Source organism: Anser anser (assembly GCF_964211835.1).
Source record: "Anser anser genome assembly, chromosome: 1".
In the NCBI taxonomy this organism is placed as follows: Eukaryota; Metazoa; Chordata; class Aves; order Anseriformes; family Anatidae; genus Anser; species Anser anser.
Window position 1 is genome coordinate 148,355,856 of NC_139720.1, and position 23,788 is coordinate 148,379,643.

General features: G+C 35.5%; 1 protein-coding gene across 4 annotated transcripts in view; it reads right to left on the reverse strand.

Annotated features, from left to right (window-relative positions):
• Positions 1 to 572: 572 nt before the first annotated feature.
• Positions 573 to 23,788, reverse strand: part of ATP11A (ATPase phospholipid transporting 11A) — a 127,579-nt gene continuing 104,363 nt past the window's right edge. Inside the window, exons 20-30 of one of the 4 annotated variants that reach the window (XM_083835064.1) lie at positions 23,216 to 23,390; positions 22,434 to 22,536; positions 22,038 to 22,183; positions 21,037 to 21,096; positions 20,235 to 20,362; positions 18,267 to 18,402; positions 13,611 to 13,676; positions 13,208 to 13,311; positions 11,267 to 11,432; positions 6,710 to 6,814; positions 573 to 4,818 (exon numbers count right to left, since the gene is read on the reverse strand). In XM_083835064.1, the coding sequence (XP_083691190.1) occupies positions 6,725 to 6,814; positions 11,267 to 11,432; positions 13,208 to 13,311; positions 13,611 to 13,676; positions 18,267 to 18,402; positions 20,235 to 20,362; positions 21,037 to 21,096; positions 22,038 to 22,183; positions 22,434 to 22,536; positions 23,216 to 23,390 (1,174 nt within the window). In that variant the 3' untranslated portion in view covers positions 573 to 4,818; positions 6,710 to 6,724. The other 3 variants (XM_083835063.1, XM_083835062.1, XM_083835065.1) reach the window with 3 other exon arrangements.

Below are 23,788 nucleotides of genomic sequence, written 5' to 3' on the forward strand. Positions count from 1 at the left end.
GAGGCACCTAACCCAGTGCTCTGAACCGCTTTGTAGAAGCACTCTAGGATAGCTTCATTCTGACTGCGTGAATACATTTGCTGGCATAATCTGTAATGGTTTTGAAAGTACAGGCACTCTCCCATCATACTGTACCACCAACCAAAAGAAAATTATGTTTTCTGTGCAGTCAGTCTATTTTGTAAGAACACCGCTACCAACTCGGATGGCAAAGCAGATTGTTTTTGCCTTTAATTCTGTTTCTTTAAACTGCCAACATTGCAAGAGAAAGGTGAACTAGCTCAGGGCACCCAGGAGAGCAGAACTGTAAGGAAATAAAGATCTCCTCACGCGTAGCTTACTAGCTTAGTTTGTAAAGAGCTTCAGCACCTACCCAATCTATGTGGCAAAACTCTCCTAGACTGAGTAGTACCTGGTACCTGGTAGTAGTCTCCTGGTACCGAGTTGTGCTAGCTTTGCAACTCCCCCCTCACACCGTTCATCTTCTGGTCTTCTCTGACAGGCTACGGGTAGTCTCTGAAAATAAATGCGACTACAAGCATAGTCAATAACAGAGTCAGACACTCAATCCATTTTCTGTTCTCTACTTACATTTTATTACAGACTAATATGAAATCATTTCATATTCATACTTGAATTGTTTTAATTACTCGTGAGCAAACTTAAACCAGTCTTGAATGTTTATATTTATTGCAAGCAGATCCATGTCTCCTGCTTATATATTCTACATAAGGATCCAAAATGTGACTGAATATAAACAAGTTATATTTGGTTATCTACAGAAATTAAAGTTAAAAATAGCACTGAAAAGAAACTTTACAGTAATGTATTCACACACTGACTCTTCAAAGCAAATAAATGAAGTGGTATAGGATAATCTAAACATTAGATTTGAAGGCTGATTTATTTTCAAATAAATGCACCTATAATTGTACAATTAAAAACAAGTGTCAGTATTTGGTGCTGATGACTACAGACATCTTAAATGTTTAATGCACAGAAGACTACCCCCAGCCCCCATACAGCACTTTCGCAGATTCTACTTTACATTAGATCATGAAAGGACATTTAAAATGCAGCGTGTACATAGCACAGAATTTGTCAGAGACAACGCATATTAAAATTCTGTGAATTTTCATAAGGTAAAAAATTAAAGCTATATAAACTGATTTTTAGATTATTCTGCAAAGTAGAATCACGTACTTTTTCACTTTCGTAATACTTTCACAAATTTCCATTAAAGCTTTTTTTTTTTTAACAGAGACAGTAGCATGAGCACAATGATCCCACTGGCTTTCAAAAAGAAAAGTAGTGCAGTTGGCTCAATTAAGCTATTTTTAACTTTTATATTTGCAAGCCAGTTGGGACAAGACAGGCTAATGCAAGCAAGAAAGTAAACTGTAAGCTTTTACATTAAGTGGCTGAACAAACAATTATTGTACATTGTAAAATTAAAAAGATCCATGTCTTTTGCCACAAGCCACTGCAGAAAATATATGGATTTCAGTGGCTGAAAAGCTTGAAATACTTTCTAAGTCTTCACATACATTTGGTTAGCGCTTACCAGTTTCAAGACATTTATAGAAGCAGTTATGGAGACATTATGCTGTTAAAGCTGCAACAATTTAAACAAGGCGAGTTAGGAAGTTATATAGATTTTTATACTTTTCCCCCTTAATTCTTATAATATTTAAAAATCTGTCTCCTCTCAGTGCCCCATCCATAATAAAACATTCTAATTCATTTTGATCTAACTTCTACTTTTTCATCTCTGAATTTTACGATCCATTTACAGCGAAACTCCAAGTTACCACCTGCTGCAGTGGACTAGGTTTGCATGGCAAGAGTAACAGGGACTGAAGCAAAAACATACCAAGTGAAACCGAGTTGATGTCATTTGTATTTTCCATTGAATGTTCTATTTTAACATACAGTACCAACTTTTAAAGGTAAAAGTATTGCTAAATCAAAGCAGAAACTTCCACTTAAATTCAAGCATTCTTCCTCCTCCAAAAAATGAACATGGTCAACTAAATTTTCCCAAGCACTTATGTAGGTGTTTTGGCCTGAATAACATTGACGATAATTTCTAAGTGCTGGTCTACATGAAGTTTGCAATGAACTGCTTTGTTAGTAGGCAGAACAGGAATGCAGCATTTTCGAAAGCATCAAGCAAAAATCTCCTTATTTAAGGCTAAAAGATGGAACTCAGTAAGTAAAAAAGCAGGAGGCTTTATAGAATAGAAAAGCTAGCAGTAATAGCACAGCACAGAAAGTATATCACTCTACTTGCTGCAATCACAAATCCCAGCAAAACATGAATAGTTTAGGTGACACTGACAGAGCAACAGACCTATATTTCTAATTTAACATTCATTAGAATTTTAACATTCAGCCACAACTCCACTCTAAGCTAAATTTAAGTGGCCCAAACTCATAAGTATAAAAAAAGCCTTCAAAACATATACTTAAAAAAAATAGAAATGGTGTGTTAACAAATGTATGCGTAAAACAGATTTATAAATAGCTACAGTATGAAAAATATTTCAGTGCAAAGGCAATTTTAAGATTTCTAAAAAATACATTACAAATAATTTGTTAACTACACACAAGAAATTTGTCACTGCTACTGGTATAAAATTTATACCCATATTAATTTTTTTTTAAAAATATATACACCAGTGTTTTATGTAGGGGACGGTTTGAACTGACCAACATTCAAGTATGCAATGGCGTATATATGTACACACACCCACACCCACATACATATGTATGTATTTCAAAATGTTTCTGCAATGAGGACATTCTTTGAAACTCAAAAGTGCTACATGTTAAATGTTAGATACCTTCATTTGTGGTGCTCACCATTAGCCTTTTTAAATCTTCTTCCCCTATCTTTGGTATAATGAAAATTTCACAACTCACTTTACAATCTCTGTTTGTCCCAGGGCATTTTCAATATTTCATTGTTGAACTGGAAAGTCACGCAGAATATTGTGAGGAACACTTCCTAGTAAGTTGATTGATCTTTTATTAAAAAGTAAATCGTCAAGTAAATTATTTTGTCTCAACTTTTGCTTTCTTAAATGCAAAAAGGGGAAATATTTTTTCTCCACCAGCCTTGTCCATTAAACAGACAACTAACAAGATATTGGTCAAGTCTTCCAATAAAGGCTGCAGCTCTGACTCCAACTATTTTGTTTTCACATTGCAATGAATTTTTAGCTAATATCCTCCCAGAAGTATTTAATGACTGTGGTTATTAACTTGTTATAAACATCAGGCTAAACTAGATTGAAATCAGATTACTCCTTCAGGTAGTTTTGCACCCCAAAATAAAACACTGGACTAAAGAAACAAGACGAGAACACAGCTAACAGTTGAATTAGTGCAAGGTAACATATATGTAGCAGAGAAAACAGGTACAAGTTGGCTGTCATACTTGGAAGTATTTCAAACAGAATCTTTGCAGTTCAACTAAATTCTATCATAATTGTGTTCCAACTGTTAGTAATAGCCGTGTGCCACCTACTGGTTTGCTTGCAAAAGGTAACGGCTGGGTACTACATGCTTTGTAATGTATCTACTGAACCAATTAGCTTGTATTTACCCACATAATTAAAAAAAAAAAAAAAAAAGATTAAAAACAACTGAAAATTAAAAGGATGAATCCAGATAGTAAAATATGCTTATTCGGAAAAATAGCCTTTTTTAAGAAAAAAAAAGACAAAAAAGCTCAATATATAATATTTTCTACTATGCATACTTCAAAATTACAGAGAGTTAAAAAGTGGGAATACTGGTTACCTGCATCTCTGATGAATTCTCAAGGACATTTGAGGCAAAACCCTTACATTCAGTTTTTGAGTAGATAGCAACACTGATATCTACCTATTGAACAGCCAACTTGACTTCATATAGCGTGCACATAAGGTACACAAGGATTGTTATGCCTATCTTTCTACAGGGGAAAACTAACTGCAAACCATACATAGCCCTGATTTGGCCACTTACAAGGAAGTGAACATTAGAGAGTGTTTCTTGAAAGCAGATTTGCACAGAGGAAACACCAGTTTGTTCTATAGAAAGAGCAAAGAAAGAAAAAGGACAGAGGAAAATCAGAAACAGCACTTATTAAATATGCTTTAGGAGACTTTCATTGGAGATAACTGAGGTCATCGCTTCTGGCTGAAAATTAAAACTGTTGATCTAAAAATGTAGGTCACTGACTGAAACTATACACTTCAAGTAACAAAGAAAATGACTAAAGATGACAGAAGCAATAAATGCACAAAAGTCTTGACACAGGATGAAGAGAAATTTTAGTGCTACCAGTCTCACAGTACCAGACTGTGCAGATTGTTCATTGCTCCAGTAGTTCAAAACATAAAAAGAGGCCTATCGGCCTGGAAGGTTTCGTACTTCCAGCTCTTGATCCTGTTTGTCTGAACATTACCTCAGACAGCAAAAGCCACGTATAGTTTAATATGTGACATGTTTGTTTCCTGAAAAAAGAAATAAACAAAGGTACAGTTTTTAAAGGCTTGAGTTGGTGTTCTGTCATACAGATGTTTCCAAACCTGACCCACTGTAGTGGTAGCCTGCACTGGAACGACAATGCTTATTTGAATAGCCAAAGACAGATGGAAGTACTGAATAATCAATGCCCCTCCAGTGCGTAAACATCATTTTTTTAGAATGAGAATTAGACCTTCTTGCTGGGGAACTGCTGCAGTCATTGCTCCTATATCTTGGGCTTTTCAGACAGGCAAGAGGTGTGAATTCCGAGATGTGGTCCCGGCAGTGCCTTGATGCATTCTGTGAAGGAAAAAAAGCCAAATACACAGTAAATAGTTGACTTCAGAGCTAAGTCTAAACTTGCGTTCTTAATGTCCTTGGTATATTAATGCCTTTCACCACTTTGGCTATTTGATTCATGTCAAGGTAAAATCCCTCTTTCAGCATGATTAGTTTTATATTAAGACCTGAAGAACTAGGCATAATTTTACATATAATCTCTAAACCTGACAAGGGGCTCTCCAGAGAACAGATGATGACAGAGAGGTCTGCTTCCACGTTAACTTTTTTTTTTTTTTTTTAATCAGGTTTATATTTCCTTCTGCAGTCTCTTTTGGTACATCTTTTTATCTCAGAACTTTTTTTAGTCAGGAATTGTTAGGGGGAATTTCAAGACAGAAAAGGTTCAATACTTTGTCCTGTATTTCCAAAGAGAGGGAAATCTTTACAGGTGGTTAGTGCTAATACAGGAATGTTCCAAAAGATCCATTCACTTGTTTTGTACTTCTACGTAATATCAGATTTTGGATTTGCTTAGGTTTACATGTAGCATTAGGTACACGTAGGCAATTTATAGCACACATCTGATAACTTGGTCTAATTGTCCATTCAAATTTATCTGTACCACATGATCACCCCACACTGGCAGAATTGGCACCTCAGCTCGGGAAATACTCAGGACTATGCTAATAGCAGGGTTACATGACAAGAAGCTGGAGTGTGTGAACAGACTAAAAAATAATCAGCACAGCACTGTCCCCAGTGAGTTTATCTAGTGTCCTCATTAAATGTTATGTAAAATTTCCAAGGATAGGGATATGGAGGTTATGTGACAATATTTAAGATAATAATGTATTCTAAGCATGATTCAGACCCGTGTTATCAATCACTCTCTCCATGAATACTATATAAACTAGATAATATTCCACTCTTAATCACTGCCTTCACTCTTTTCCTGTTAACATTAACACGGTAGCAGAAGGGAGAAAATCCCAAAATAAATATTAATAGTGTAGTTTAAGGAAGTTTGCCTACTTTCAATGCCAATCAAAGGCTTGAAATGCTACTCTTACATAACCAAGAGCATGTAGAAAGCTTTCTAATGACAGTCACTCTTGAAAGAGAGTCAGTGAACTGCACCAAAATACTCACTAGCAGTGAGGCCTCAATTCTTTTCAACACACAAATAGATCAAATACCAACATTAGTACATAAAAAAATAGGTAATTGGGTAACAGATCAGCAAACTTTATTTTGGAAATGTCAGAGGGAGTAGTCATACACCATATAACTTATTTTTCCTATTGTTCCCACTATAAAATGAAACATTTTAGTTACTGTGTTTCTAAAAATAAAATGGTATTTTTTCTACGCATAAAATGTTGGGTTCCAAGGCAAGATATTTCAATCTGCCATGCCTGACTTAAGGTCCTACTCACAAGTAACTCACTTCCTCTTGTATGGTTATCTTCCTGTTTTACTGTCCGCATTTGTTCTATATGTGTATCCAAAAACACAAGAGATGACAGACAAACTGCTAATGTGAGATTTACTTCTGACTTTGTGTATTCTACACCACGGCATAATGTGAGTACGCTCTGCAATAATAACTGCAGTTCCTACAAAACAGATGTTAGGCAACACCTATACATAACACAATGTATGAATAGGATTTTAATATGGGTGTATTGATTCATGCAGACACGTTGTGCTGCCTTACATGGGTGTCTGAGACAAAAAGAGCTTACCTGTCATGTGGAACATCTTTTGCAAAAACTAGACTCTCCAAGTAAAACGTAATGATTTTGTATCATATTGACAAATTACATCAAAAACTCTGGAGGAAACAGTTGATTTGTAAATAGCACAGATAGAAATCAATCCAAACTGGCAACACGTACAGTACTGTTACCTAGCTTTGATCTAATTATGTCTCGGAAGCTGAAAGAGTTCCTTCAAGAAGTGGCCCATCGCTGTTCACCAGTGCATTTAGGGCTGTTCTATGTCTCATAGTCTTCTGCAAGGATGAGGAAAAACAGTGAGACTCTTGCTGAATACAGGAGAGAAATGTGAATGAATTGTACCATTTGGTACATATATAACTACTGTAGCAAGGTCCTGTGAAGTGACAGATTTTCTGATGGATCTAAAAAGGAAAGGTTATCAGAGTAAAACAAGGTTTCTATTTCTTGCTCCTGAGGTTAATCCTTTGAGACACACTGAGAATATTTTAATTCCATTTCAAACTTTTAAAAATGCTTAATTACTCTCGAAAGCATTTAAACTGTACCATGACTAAGTACCGTGGGCTGTTTGTCCTCCCTGCTGACAATAACCTGCACTGAATGAAGGAGCAATCCTGGATACGATGATGTGACAGTGCTGTAGCTGGACCAGTGCCCTGCAGGGCATGTGGCAGCCACACTGGTCCAGGATTTCCTTAAGGTCTTCTCTCCCCTAGCCAGTCCAGGTACTCCAAATTAAGGAGTGGATGTCCTGCTTCTCTGCCCCCCAGAACAAGAGGGGCACTGAAGGGAGAGCTACACGAGAAGGTGATGGTGCCAGTGCTGATAAAGGCTGACTTACAACTTAGTCATTGCTACATGGTGAAAGAGGGCAGGAGAGTTATTAAGGTAACTTCTATGAGATTCATATATTGCAACAGCAGGACCCATTTCTATGGGATTCAGATATTGAAACAGCAGGACACATTTCTTTATTTTCCACAGAAGAGGAGCCCAACACATGACAAAGGCAGCAGCTGGCTGGTCCAATAGGTTTCTAAGAGGCCTGCGCAGTTGTTTAACAGCAGCTAAGCCCATTGAGGAACAGAAGAATGATGACTCCCCAGAGAGGCTTCCCCAGGCAAAAGCACCGCTGTGGGAGCAGCAAAGGGTAGAGATGCCATACCGAGGCTCTTGGGCTGAACTTGTGACTGAAGTGAAAGTGAAGTAAAAAAAATCAGAAGCGAAAAGAAAAAGGAACGTATTTCTTAAAAAGGGATAAAAACATAGAAGTTATTTACAGCTCATAATCAAAACACCTGGTGTTTCAGCTAAAGAGTATCTGGGATTACTGAAACATTGCCAATCAAAGTGACAATTAAAAAAATGCAAAGAGAATCATTTAAAGTGAATTTATATTTTTTTATATGAAGTGGCCAAGCTTCTCAATTTATTAGAGAGGGATAAAGAAAAATGAAATATTATCAATTAATGTAAGCTGAATATTAAAAAAGCCCTAATGCTTACTGAAAGTTAAGGATGAAAGAAACATTACAGCTGCGTAATTTCCAGTTAAAACACAGAATTCAGCTTGTTTCATTGAGCCAAATAGTCACCGGGACTAAGCATGAGACAGACATGAGCAGGTTTTGACCTAAATTAACAAAGACAACCGATTCCTCCAAAGCTTTTGCAGAATTAACATTTTAGCACAAGAAAGACGACAGCTTGTGTGTATACATACATATATACACACATACATATATGTACATATGTGTATGCATATACACACATATACATATGTGAATGCATACATGTGTACATATGAAAGGATCTTTCAAAAACCAAAGAACTAGATCTGGAATGATTAAAAACCTCTGAATGATAATGATGGTAAACAATCACTAACCCCACTCTGGAGTGACTCCAGATAATTGAAAAATTTAGAAGTGTTAAGAATTACTTCAAAGGCTTTATGTGATCTGATTGCCTGAGCAGAACTAGTTTAGTAACCTGGGAGGTGATCTCTAGCCCTACGTTAATCTTGCCAACTGTTCCAGAAGCTCTTTATTACAAAGAAGATTATATAGTTTATAGGAATGCACTAAGTTTAAAAACAGTTACAAGCTTACTTCAAACCAATCCTAAGGCTCTTAAAAGCCAATTTTATTTAGAATTTGCAATAGTGAAAACACCTTTCTGTATTTTCCCTTTGACTTAAACAATTACAGTATTTTTATTGACTATACATTTTTGAACAAAGAAAGAAGTCATTTTTTTTATCTTAATCAGTTAAAAGATAAGGATATAAAATCTGTAATGGAAACCAAGAGTCTCCTAGTATTAAGTCAAAAGGAGCTTTATGTAGACCACAGTAAAGCCAAGATTTACCAGCTTTTCTTCTACTTTTATATTAAATTGTCATATATTTCTGGATCTTGAGCTTTTTTATTTTTAGAAAGAAGTACAGAATTTCAAAAAATGGAATAGAAGGAAAGCTTGATTTGAAAATGCATGCTAGAAACAACTTAGTGTAAAGAAGTTGCATTTTCAGCAGAGCAGATATATTAATATATTCCAAAGATTGCTTAAATAGCTTCCAGCACCGTATTTTCTGTATCAGGATAGAACATCAGCATTATCAGAATTATCACGCTTTGTGTGGCAACTATTCCGCTTAGAGATTTACAATGCAAGCACAACATGCATTCACCTACAGATACACAAATGATTAAAATGGGGCCTAAGAATCCCAGATTCTTGAGGCAGCAACACTTTGTAAATTTCAGTAAAATCAGTGAAAAAAATGTTAGTGATAGTGACAGATTGTGACAATGACTCATACAATCTTTGAGATAAATAAACAGAAGGTGGAAAAAGCGGAATTAAAAAGTATTTTTTAAAGTATAGTTGGTGTGAGTCGGAAATGGAGATAATGAATACGGTAAATAACTTCTGATGATAAACTTTTTACTGTCTTTTGAATGAAATGGCCAAGCATGCAGAAAGGCAGAAAAAAAGTCACCTTTTGTTCCATTAGAAACTTAGACTGCTTGAAGTCTGAGAAAGCATAAAGATGGTGGACTGCTCAACAGAAAGGCACTGATGTTTAGTCTGATTTCCCCAGAAGATTGTAGGAAGTAATCGTGCACATCATTTATGTTTAAAGCAAGGTAGTAGTTATTTAGACAAAGCGGATTGGAAGACAGAAATAAAGGGAGATAAGAAGAAACACAAAGGATATATCTGGTTAAAAGTCAAAGATTCTATTAAATATTACAAAATCAATATTGCTAGTGTTAAGCCCAAAGTCTGCCTTAAAATTGATTCCTTTTCCAGCACTAACATGTAATGTTGGTGAAATTCCTTTATCTGGGGCTAGGTGTTTGCATTAACCCACCCTCATTCTCTCTCTAGACTTAAATTAAGCATGCAGAACCTACACCAAAATCAACTTGCACAAGTAGCACATATGACAGAGACATCTATTAAAGATATTGAAACAGAAAAATGCTAAAGGCTGATCTGCCTTTTTTTCCTGCTATTCTGTATTGTTTTTTGTTCTGAAGTGGGGCATTTAATTTTAAAGTTAAAAATTTAAGTTTTAATACATGCTGTTTTTTTAAACAGGCACAGCATCAGTATTAGTTTGCTAAGACAGTGTTATATTCCACAGATCACGAAACATGAATGTTAGCATGAGTTCACTACATATTCCTCACCAACGTACTTGGTGGTAATATTTATCACATTTGGAAATATTTATCACATTTATTTTAAGGTGTGTGAATTAAAGTTTATTCAACAATAAATGCACATGCAGTTGTAGAGTCCCTTGGTACAGAACTACAATTGCTTGTGTTAACCCTAGATTTAAGGGGACTTCAACAAAATGACATGCTCCTTTCCTACCAATTTTGAGCTTAGCTTATCTTCGCTGTTTTTCCATTTTAGATAACTATGCTCAGCTTGCATGGTAAATGCTAAAACATCTGTATTAGAGATTACTTAAGCAAGTAAAATATATTTGCCTGCTATAAAAATTACTTCAACTCAGGGGTGCAGGCAGTACCCCTGAATACTACTCCATGACAGCAGGAACAACTGCTGTCCAGGCTGATTTAACTGCCTCCTACCTACCCTCACGGAGACCCCAACCTCCTTATACCCTTCTTATTTCCTCAAACCAGGAATCACATTGAGCCATATAGCTGTCTCTCACCAGCCTTATCAGCCGATTTCCCAGTGGCTGCTGGTACAGGGGTCACCCCAGGGTTCAGGTATATACCACCAACTAAATAACAAGCAGCTTATTTCACCATACTGGTTGGTGAAAGAAGTGACTGGTATACAACCAGTGACATACATCACAGATGGGGAAGCTCTGTGTCTTGTCTCTAAACTTGAGAGAGGGCTAATTATTAAAGGTAATGACAGGACAAGGGGAAATGGTTTTAAACTAAAAGAGGGGAGATTTAGACTAGAGGTTAGGAAGAAATTCTTCACTCAGAGGGTGGGGAGGCACTGGAACAGGTTGCCCAGAGAAGCTGTGGATGCCCCATCCCTCGAAGTGTTCAAAACCAGGCTGGATGAGACCCTGGGCAACCTGATCTAGTGGGAGGTGTCCCTGCCTATGGCAGGGGGGTGGAACTAGATGATTTTTAAGGTCCCTTCCAACCCAAGCCATTCTATGATTCTATGATCTGCGATACAAATAATTACCTCTACATTGAAAAATACTTTACCTGGATTCTTTCTGTTGCTGTAGGCCACAACTGTCTGCATAAGACCTTCTTGAGAACATCTGGAAGAAGGCTGACAGTTATGAGCAGAATTATACCCAGCCACGCAGGACCACTAGATAGCATTTGCATGAACACATAATACATCCTCTGATAATTGAGAAAAGGCCTGGTAGGAAAAAGATTAAACAGAAGTTACTCTCCAATACACAAGAGAAAAACTGACAATGTTAAATGAAAAAATTACGACACTGATGAAATACTGAAGGTTCGACTTCCCAGTTTGTGGGAATTCATCCATGCCAGTTTTCCCAAAAGGACATCTAAACCTTCACTGACTAGACAGAACTGTTCTCCTCTTGTCTGCCAGGGTGTAGGTAGTATCAGGCTCTCCTCCAACCCAAGCTGCCTCTCCCTAACAAAGATAAACTAAGGTACATTCCTATCCTGTTTAAACACTTCCAATTACTCCTCATCACGCTCCAGATATTTTCCATCTTTCTTCTTCCATTCCCATCCATTCCCTCCTATTTCATGCACTCCCTTTGTATATATCCTCTGAATGAGTCTTGTAGACCACACCTTTCTTCACCTCTCTCATACCTCAAGCACCCTCAAACATTTCTGATGGTCTCATGTTAAGCTCTCTATCCTATTCACCATGTTTTTATCTGCCCCCATGTTCAACGCCCTCACTTCCATGTTTCCCTGCATCTTCATGGCAGTTGTATGGCCATTAAAATTCCATCACTGTACAATAATGGAAACCAGAGGCATGTTTACTGAGAACAAAGTTCTTGACTGGTCAGTTTGTAGAAATACTGCAGTATAAATCCCTCCTACCAGCAGGGCAGTTTTCTGCTAGTTCCCAAAATTTCATAGAAGTCCTTGCATTATAAAAGGTAAACAAGTTGAACCACATTGTTGGATGTAAATAGCAACATCCCTAATACCTAGCAAGACTGGCTGGAAAACATTAGCAGGGAAAGTCTGCTACTATCTCTTCCACAAATGGTTTTCATTCTGATAATGACGCAACTGAGCTCTGGTTTTACTGCCAAAAAAAGTTGGACAAGTTACTCATTTGGAAAGGACACACTGAAATACAAAACCTTCCTCCAGATCACTCAAAATGTTTACTTGTGTATACGAAGTTGAGCAATTCCAGTAGAAAAGATTAAAAACTATAACCTTGTAACTGGGCCCTCTCTATGGGTGAGAAATGCAAATTCAACTTCCTGATGGCAATCAGGGACAGTAAGTATCTGAACCTGTGTTTCAACTCAATCTCCTTCCCCAAAATTTCAGTTTCAAGTACACAGAATTTTTAAGATAGAAAGAAACTCACCAAACTTTAACATTTTCAATCAGCTATGGACAAGAGTTATATTATTTCTTAAAAAGCTTATCAACAGTAGAACAAATACCTGAATCTACTTTTTTAAACAACTTGGTAATTAATGAGCTCAAACGTACGGCTCCTGATAATCCACATGACCTCAGTGTTGGTTCTACTCCCTTGCTCTAGTTTAGGCCACTACAGCTCGTTCCCTCCAAGACAAACCCACACTGTGGGTGGCTAGCCCCAAGCAACACAGACTTGGCCTACTTGGCTTGGTGACATTTGGCCTCAGAGAGACAGCCTCAGCTACTTGAACCAATCACTGGACTACTTTTAACTGATACCACTGAGATAGGTTTAATGGCAGTCTGAGGTCAGATACTGTCCTCATGCTCTAACAATATTTTTAGAAGCTTTTCAGTGAAAGAGTAGCTGAGCATTCTGTAATTACCATTACTGGTGTGTTTAAAATGTGACTGCTATTAGGAGTTCTGCAATATATAAAAGCTAAATTGAATTCTGTGTGGAAAAAAACACGAAATGTGTAACAGGTTTATGCTTCTGAAATAACATTGCAATGCAATTTATATTAGGGTTCATACCAAATAATTCCTCCCCAGAGCAGAGAAAAGACAATGTAGAATAGTAGTGATCCCCAGATCATGAAGTGATTTATCCACGTCCAATAGTGTGTATCTAGTGCAAGCTGAAAAGAACAATACAGTATATGGTGTTATTACTATCTAGAAGCAACAGAATACTTGGTAGAAGTCAAATGAAAATGACACCTTTTGAAAAAAGGTAAGGATTCTGCACTGAATTAGCTGAAAAAAGATGTTTTTGTTTTTAATTTTGAGCACAGTTAAAAAGGCACAGATAGCAAAAACTCTATGTAAACTAATACCTTCCAGTGTATGGGTTGTAGAGAGAAACTGGTATTAATAAGTTGCAATGAGAAAACAAGCTCTAAGAAAGTTTCAATGGATAAAACATAGAATACCTTACCTTTAATGTAACTGTGAATACAAGCACAGTAAACACCAGTGTTCCAAAGGTCCAGTTTCCAAACATCTATAAAAAATGGTTCAAGACAGTTATAATAGGTTTCATCTTCCACTACTTCATGAGTTGTCCAGAATAAACCTCTTTAATCTATGTATCGCTTTGTACCAGGAACTGACACTTAACACAACACTGAATTCTTGTATGATCTGTACAGTACAAATTGTTCTGGTTTCTTGCCCTTGTGTATGTATACACACTTCATATTTCACAGCGTTGTATGGGATTTGCTGAAGTGTGCTGAAAAAGCTGGTCCATGTGACTGCAAGACTGCCATGAGAAATCCTGGTGATCGTGGGAGGGACCAGAGAACTGGAAAAAGCCCACCAAATGGAGGAGAAGCAGCTGATTCACCTGAAAGCAGGGATGCTATTCAGACAAACCTCTATTATTTGGTGAAATGGGCTGACTAATCTCAAACAGTTCAGCAAATGCAAAAGCAAGACCCTGCACCTGGAACAGATTAATCCCATGAACCACTGCAGGCTGAGATCAACTGGCTAGAAGGCAACTTTACAGAAAAGGACCAAGGATTCTTAGTGGGGGTGAGCAAGTTGAACAAGAGTCAAGTGTGCCCCTACAGCGGTAGAGGCTGACCTGTATAAACTACTGGCAAGGCAGCTGCCAGCAGGTAAAGGGAAGTGATTCTTCCTGTCTATTCAGGACTCATCAGACCACATCTGAAGAACTGCATTCATTTTGAACTGAAGATAAGAAAGACTCTGACATACTGCAGCAAGTCCAGTGGAGAGCAACCAAGATGATAAAAAAGCTGGAGCACATGATGAATGAGGACGAGGGAAACAGGCTTTCTCAACCCCTTAAGGAATCTTGTTGCTATCTTCAACTGTCTGATGGTTGGATACAGACGAGACATAACAAGACTCTTCTCAGAGATGCAAAGTACCAGGAGGAGACATAGCAGATCTCTTCAGCAACAAGAAAAATTCTGCTTAGGTATTAGGAGAAATGTTTTCACCACGAAGGTGGAAAAACATTGGAACAGGTTGCCCAGGAAGGTTATAGAATCTCCATCCTCAGGGATATTCAAAATTTAAAAGGACTGGACAAGACCTTTAAGAACTTGATTTTAATTAACCCTGCACAAAGTAGGGAGCTGAATGGCATCGCCTCTGGGATCCCTTCCCACCTACATACACAAGCTCACTCAGTGTTAGATGACAAGGGATCCACATGGGCAAGCAATCATACAAATGTCCTGCCTTGGGAAAAACTTTGAATGGAGATCAAAGCCATCCACAGGACAGAAACCTGTAGGTAACCTGCCTGAGTTAATCTGATCAAGCAGGAACAGAAAATTATTTAAAAAAAACAAACAACTGACTGAAATATTCATTATTCTGAGTAATCATTTCATTACTTTAAAATTACTGAGTATGAGACCAAGTGTACAGAGCACATGATGAAGTGCAGAAAACCTTCAGTATTTTGATCAGAGTTTTACTTAGATATATAATACAATCTTTTAGTAGGGCCATGTCCATGCTACATTATTTTATGTGCCCTACAAAAATCAGTGGTTAATACCAGGAAGGAATCTGTTTCAGGAACTTGAAATTATGCCAACATTTACTCAATTTCTTCTGGCAGTTAGACTTTACAATACTCTCGTGCTGGATCTGGCATCTCTTGAAGAGCCTAGCATCTAAGTTTCTGCACATTGAACAGATATGTCTGTATTTTCAGTAAAAGCTGCAAGATTAGAAAAAAAATTGAAAAAACCTCCCTTGTTCTATCAGGCCAGATAGGAGGCATTAGGCTGCAACCTAACACTTCACCTACCCATGTTTTTGGCTCAGAAAATGAGGTCATAGCACAGGGACTGCCGTCAGACACCAAGAGTCTGCTAATTTGGCATAGAGAAAATATAAGCAGAGCAATATGAGATGAAGAGAGTTAAAAAACCCGATGGAATTTGCGGCAATGAATCTCTCAAGATACTGTTCACATCTTCAGGCTGTGAATCATTCTTTTATGTTTGTTTGTTAACATGTAGTTTATTAACAAATATTTTTATGTGCTCTGCTCCCAGCCTTCCCAAGACTTTCCCCCTCCTTCTGCGACTGTATTTGTTTTATCTTCCACGTTCCCATTCATCATTCTTCTCACCTCTCTTCCCTCCTGTTGTTTTTTTCCCCTTCTGTTAATCCTTTTGACTTAGTTTTTCCTGTCTATCTCTGAACCCATCCTAACAATTATATTTAAAACCATCTGTATCAAATGTTGAAATGAAAAAGTCACACAGGACATATTACTCTATGAGTAAACTGTGATGACATTTACAGTCTGCAATCACTTCTGTGGTGCCTTTGTTTCTTCTTACCTTCCTTATGTAGTTGGCCTCTGACTACATGGTTTTACAACACCAACAATGATGTCATATCCAAAGTGGAACTTCATACAAAAAGCATTGTCACAAATTAGTAACAACTGATAAGAGAGAAATCTTTGGCATCTTAGTTTTGTTTACCAGGAAATGATTCAGGTAGGCATTTATGAAGTAAATTTCAGTGATTGTAAACACACTATTCAGTATTCAAGCAACATGACTCTACAGACTGCAAACACTTTCAAACAGATTTTTAAATACTGAGAAACATCCTGAGGGATTGTGTTTGGAAGCAACCTGAACGGTATGCAAATTTTAGTGTGATACAGGGAGCAATTCAAATAAAAGACATTGACTTTTTACTAGGTTTGCAAAAATGGCAATTAGTTCACTTCTGGAGGGAATGACAATTTTCAAATTTTTGCTTCAGCACCCATTTTAACAATTTGGAACCTAACTTGAATTATCTTTAAGGTATTAGTGTTTCCTTTAGCCCTTTTATTCCCTTTTCTGCTTTCTGCCTTTGCCTGTTCCATAATAATGCATTGTTGTGGTAAACCTTTCAAATCCTCAAATCCTGTACTGCCTTTTTCCAGACACAACCATAACTTAAACACTTGGAAATAACCATCGACACCCACTAGCATTCATGTATGTATGAACTCACATATTTATCTCTATTCCTGGACACTAAAATTTTCAAGCTTTTCAATCTAAAACTGCAACTGTAAATCTGTACACTTCATACACACAAGCATGCATGCTGAAAGGTATCGAATTTTCTAACCCACTCTGACACTCAGGAGTCAGAATGTCTTATCAAGCAATACATTTTACCATCAAATATTAACATGGGTGTCTGGTTCTAGACATACACATTCAAAATTTGGAATTAGGCATTAGTGCCAATTTAGAGCTTCAACAAGAACTAGATTTAATACATGCAACAGAAATAGACTAAAATTTCAAAATGGAACACAGAATACTTGCAGTACAAACCACTTACAAAATTTTGTACAGATATGTGAAGACCGACTTCCAGGACTACAAATACGAGCTGATGTAGAGTTTTGAACAACTAATAGAACATAATGGTATCAGAAAAAGAAGTGCTGCAGGGTACAGTTATGTCTAACAGACAGTCGTTCAGTCCTTAGAAAAGCTATCGTCCTTAACAAATGTTCTCTCACACACTAAAAGTTCATTTCACTGATAGATGTCACAAAGATGGCATTTTATGATATTTGAATATTGCTTTTCTAGCAAATGTATATTTTATACATAGATAACAAAATTGTGCAGTTTATTTTCTCTCTCACTTTGCTTTTTTTTTCTAAAACTGTTCAAATATTTTATAGCATAAACCGCAGTAAAATTTCTATAGCAGAGTTAGCAACAAAATGTAGGTTCCAGAAAAGTATAGAACAAAATACCAAAGTGCAAGGAAGCAAAAGGCCTTTTATTTTTGAAAGTTCTTGGTTCTTTATTATACTTCATATACCTTAGTATACGTTGTACTCTATATAAGTTCTTTGTATTTTAACAGCATTTAAAGTAGCAATAAAGAGCATTTCTATTTATAGGTTTAAGTGCTATTGTAAAATAGTTATAGGAAATAACTAAACTGCTCTTTAATTAGCAGTTTAATTAAAGAACAGTGAAAGAAATGGGTATCATGACAAATCCACAGTAGTCTTACCATGTGAGTGTTGGCTGTCATTAGCTGAGTATAGGAAGAGAAGCAAGTAGCAAAAGGAAAAAAAAGCACACAAATAAAATAGACCAACATATCAATGGGTAAAATAAATAAAATGCAAAAGGTTCTTAAAATTTGCATTGTGATTGCAAAGCAAGTAAAGAGAGATTATTTTCAGCTGCCATATGTAATAAGTAAAATATTAAAAAAAACTTGTCATATTTAAGTTTTTTATGATAATTCATAACTGTTCTACCAAGAGTCTTTTGATATGTTAATCAGATATTCATCAGATGAACATTAAGCATCAGACAGAAAGGTTACTATGTAAATTCTGAAGGAATTCTTGGACTTTATGATACATATTTCTCCTAAGTTGTATCTAGTTCTATGCCTGTTTACTGATATACAATATTCCTATTAAATAATTCACATTTTACTAAACAGATAACCCATCTATCTCATCATAACTCATGAAATATTCATGATGACAGAACACACTTGACATTAAAAAATTACCTTGTGATTGACACTGACTAAGTCCAACACTAACCTGTCCATTGCTGGTCACAATTGTGTTGTCAAACAAGAAATAGGCACCGAAGAAAAATACCACAGCATCAAACACTCCTAGGAATGTCCAATAAATAAATGCACGCCAGCGCAACAAAGCATTCTTGGCAACATCTCTGGGTAAAACAAGATATATGCATTCATAATAGCATGTTAAAAAAAACCTTAGACAAACAATGTCAAATTGTTTTTGAAGGAAATACAATTAAGAAATCTCATGAGAAACTGCCAGATTTTGCCACGACAACTCCACATCAAAATCCTTCCTGAATCTCTCTTTTTTTTTTTTTTAATTTAATTTATACAGAATCCTTTTAACTGTTGTCTGCAGTACTTCTTATTCCAACTGTATGGTAAATTCTCCTGGTCTGCACACATTTATTTATTTATTTATTTTTCATAAAGTATCTTTTTACAGTACCTGCTGTGCACATGACAATCTAGTGTGGACTGTAAATAAAAACACTAGAGGTCTCTGGAGACTTTGCTTTGTTTCCCACGGGATACTTTTACACAGAGCATTACAACAAAGCAAAATACTAATTTTATGTGGAACATGGAAAACAAGGATTTTGCAACTGAGTTGAACCTTTAGGTCAAATTGCATTTCTTAAATATTTTCCCACAAAAAAATACACGGATTAGTCAAAAATAGAACTATTCAATGCCATATGTGTTCTTATTACAGAAAAAATTTTAATAGTAGAAGTTTAGTTCTGGCACGCAGAAAGAATATATATCAACTTGCTATTTACCATAAAACACAACAGAGTAAATCAGCACACAATTAAATGAAAACCCTGAATTACAGAAATCTTGCATAGTAGCTAGAAATACTTACTATGAACCAATGTTTTCACCACGTGTAGTTTAAAAACTGTCTGATGATCAGATTACATCATTTCTCACTGTATGCTATCCCAGTAAATTAGTAATATATGGTGCAAAACCGTATGTGGCTAACTGTAACCTTACGTGGCTTAGAACAACTGCACTATTGCCTAAAACAGCTTGGCGATAAACTGTTAGATATCAAAAAGGCAGTGTTTTTGACCAAATAGCCTCTGTTAAAATTTCAAAAAAGAAAATGAAAAATCTTCTGACTCACCATTTCTTAACTGAAAACATTTAAATTATAGGAAAGAATGGGGAGGTTGGGGTTGGTTTTGACAGTAGTATCCTGTGTTCCTCTTCCATTTCATAGCTAAACAGTATCTATGCACTGATTACTGATTAGGCAGCTTTTACCTTCTCCAGAAATGTTTGCTCTTTGATTATCTAGTGTTACCACTCTCTAAAATGTACTGTTTTTGCTGCTACAAAAATAAAAAAATTGGACACTGTTCCTAATTTAGATGGTTACATGCAGTTTATTACACACAAGGAACTGTATTTCAAGTGGCTAAGAATCTAAACCAGTCACAATTTTAATGCCCAGTAGTGAGTAAGCAATATGTAGAGGACAATGTTGGAACAGAATATTCCACAAAATAAAAAAAATTATAAAACACTTTAACTCTCAGTCTTCGTTTCTTTCACAATAAAACATGTATATAGTATGATTTCTTTTTAAAAAAAATCTATTATTCTATTCCCCATGGTTGAAGGAAATAAACAGTATTAAAATAAACCACATTTTGATTTGTAGAATAGTAATTTCTATTATGCTCTCAGTAACATTATGAATGGTGTGGCTTCCAGTATATATATGTTAAAAGTTATGTTAAAGTATATACATGTTAAGTATATATGTTAAAGTATATACATGTTAAAAACATGCACCTACATTAGTTTATATACAGTGCATGTGGTCTTCAACCCTTCTGCTGCAGTGTATCTGATGTTGTATTGTACCTTGTGGTACAAAAATCCTGAGGACTTTGGTTATAACAGAGATAGATTCCACAATTGAATAGTCAAGCTTTGGGGTCTAATGCATTAATTTTACCTGTATAAGGAAGGCTCTCTCTTGAGTGTGTCTGCACTGACATGTTGTTCCATTAGACTGTACAAGAGGATAGGAAGGGAAGTGAAGCTGATATTGTACAGTGTTAGATACGCAGTATCATATAAAGGCTGTAGATGGAAAAGAATTAAATCAGCTAGTTTTAATTTTAAAACAATCCACTCCATTACACTTGATTTAAAATGAATGAGTCAATTTCTTCAGAAAAACTTATTTATAAGGGAAAATACTGGTTTCTCTCCTAAAAGATAGTACTTTTCTGGTGAACAACAGTTCCCTTTTTCCCTATTTTTATGCATTTATTTTTTTCTTTTCAACTCACTGAATGATGCTATTTGTCCCAAATTAGTAGTTCATAAGTGTACACTCCAGAAAAGATGACTCTGTTCTTTCTTTTACATTCTGAATTCTAAAAAAATGAACTGCTAGTTCAAATACTTATCCTTCAGGATTGCCTCTGTCTGTGATTGATAAGTTTAAACCTAATGGACCCTACATGTTCCACAGATATTTCACTTTGACTTGCTGTTTTTGTGTTTCTGTTATTTTTTTACTTTGAAAGAACATTGCTTTTAGGATAATTCATCAAATTAATTTCTGTAACTTAAACTGCCACTAAAAATCGTATGAATCATAAGTGATACTCTTCTTTTTACAATGTGTAAACTAACCTAGAAATTTTATCGGCTGAATAGGCACAGTGTCAAAGGCTCCATTTGTTTAAAAAATGACAGAGAAAATCTGGCAGTGAGGTAAAAAAAAAAACAACAACAAAAACACTAACCTGTTGTGAAAACCCACAGAAGAACTGATATAAAAACTGAGGAAAAATGAAGCAGACATTCTGAAAGATAAAGTGACACAGTTATCAAGTTAAATTTAAGCACAAATGCATATGCTATGTAACAGTATAGCTATGCATATTACAGTTTTATAACACTAGTAACAGTAAACACTGCAGAAAGAGTAGAAAGAGTTGCATTCATTAAATATCAACACCATCTTTCAGTAATACTGGTAAAAAATACTTAAAATATTCTGAAAGAAAACTTACAGGACTAGAGTTTCAAAATTCAAAGGCAATGAATTTGTTATGCAGGAACACAGTTCAGTTAAGGCAAGGCAAAACAAGATGCAATCCACAGTAGGACACAACTTGTGATAAGCAAGGATGTTTATATTCTGCTTAGCAGAGTTCCCAGCAAAGTAATTTTTAAGATGTTTCTAGCTGTGACCCAAACTTCATCCCCTCCTAACTACAGATTCAATCAAACACTGAGCTTGAATTATCCTCTGAAACTTCCTTTCTATAATCTTCCATTGCTTACTGAAAGAACTTTGATTGGATCCCAACATTTAGATGTAATAAAACTATTTAAAAAAGGGAAAGCACATTATAAACTTTCTCCACCCACACTAACTCGATGAATTTAGAAACTAACATAAATTAAATTCTGCTAAATTCTCAAATACTACTTGGAATTTGATTTAAAAGGCCACTGTAGAAAAAAAAAACAGAAGTTAATGAAGTCAGTGCTGGAGTTTTTAAGAGAGAAAAGGCAAATTTCATTTTTAACCATAGCATTGATTACAGAATGCACTTATATAAAAGATATTCCACTTCATGATCTGGTTAACAACAATAATCCCATTTCAACTCTGCATCTGGAAGTCAACAAAATCCTTTAATGGAATTACAGGTTTTTGGTACCATTGTCTACATATAGTTAGATATTATCACGTGAATTTTTGAGATTCACATAATTATAAGAAGCATTCTCCTACCTTATAAAAGAAGTATTGCACAAGTTCAGATATCCTAACATAATAGAAATGCCCATGAACAAGCAACATTTTTTTCAAATGTTTAAATTTAGGTATTGCATAGTCACTGTTTCTTGCTGCTTGACGACCTTCTTTGCCAATGATTCCTTAAAAAAAAAAAAAGGATGAAGCTGTTTAATAATGGAAGGGCTATTTAAAAGACACAAATATTAGAAAAACTATAAAATAATGCAATGACATTGATCTAGTAGCAGATCACAACTCTACCTCATAAAATTCCTGAAGTAAATGCACTAAAAGTTGTCTATAAAATGCAGAATCTGATTGAGACCACCTACTTTAAAGTAAGTGTTTTTGTTATTTCGTTTTAATTAATACTCTAAAAAGCACACTTACCTATACCAACATGTGCTTCTAGAATCATACTGACATCATTTGCTCCATCACCAATTGCTAATGTGATAGGGTGCTCCTTTGATAACTTAATCAATTTTACAATCTGGAAAAGAACTAGTGTTAAAAATTCATCTATGATGGCTTGGTTATTTTGTATGAGTGTACAATTAATTAAAAATGATAAACACAAAAACAGTATTGCCCAGTCTAACTACTACAGATTAAGATCATAGGAGACTCTCTGTATTAAAAATTTTTGCTACTAACAAAAAAATAAATTTTATTTGATATAAACTAGTATACAACAGTCACCAAGTACTTAAAAATTACGTAATGCACACGTTTTTCTGTCTGGATTCTTCTAACTTGACTTCCCACTTATATTAAAACTAAAGATTAAATATCACTCCATAATAATCAATAATCCAGGTTCTTGTAATATCAACAGATAGTTGACAATTCAAAGCTTGTTAGATTAAAAAGGAAGCAATTAGTTCCATTCATTAAATATGTTCATTTATCAGCACGTACCAACCATAAAATTTGCACAATATGTACATAAGTCAAATTCAGGTGCACAGCTGGGTGCCATTTTAGCATACCATTATCTAAATTGCTTGCTAGTAAAAATTAGCCCTACTCATTTTGTTTGGTTTCTTTTTGCTTTTTCCATTTTAGAAGATACAAAAGTGAATGTTAACATTTTAAGATATTGTAAGTCATACAGAATATTAACTTCCAATATTTACATACATATGCTACTTCAGAAAAGAAATACAAACCTGTGCTTTCTGTAGAGGTGCCATTCGACAGCATAACACCGCACTGCAGTTCCTGCAAATTTCAAGAAAGAGCTCTCTGTAGTTAGCTGAGCTCCCATCTTGTCTTGGTTTCATTATTAATGATAATGCCGCTCCATCAATAATTAAACCATAATCTTGCATATCAGTTGAAAGCCTGTTCAGGGATAAAATATAAACTAAGAGTCACTATAAAATTCTTAGTCATATTTTAATGTTGGCAATAGGTCTCCTGTAAAAATTAATTAATGAAAAAAATAGTGAGTAGAGAATATTGCATCCTTAATACACTTCAAAAGGAAATTCATTGTATAGGATTTCTATGTATGATGTTTTAAAATTCTAGCTTAAGTTGAATGCATTCAGTGCTTCAACAGTTTGAACACAGCAATCTGATAACTCACTGTCTTGAACAGTGAGTATGAGTGTATAAGAAATGGTCTTGCAGTGGCCTGAAAGGGCTCCAAGAAATGCTGTAAGGTAAACTGAGTTATAGAACATTCCATAATATAGGGAAAAAAAAGTTAAAAAGAAATCCTTTGGTACTCCAAAATC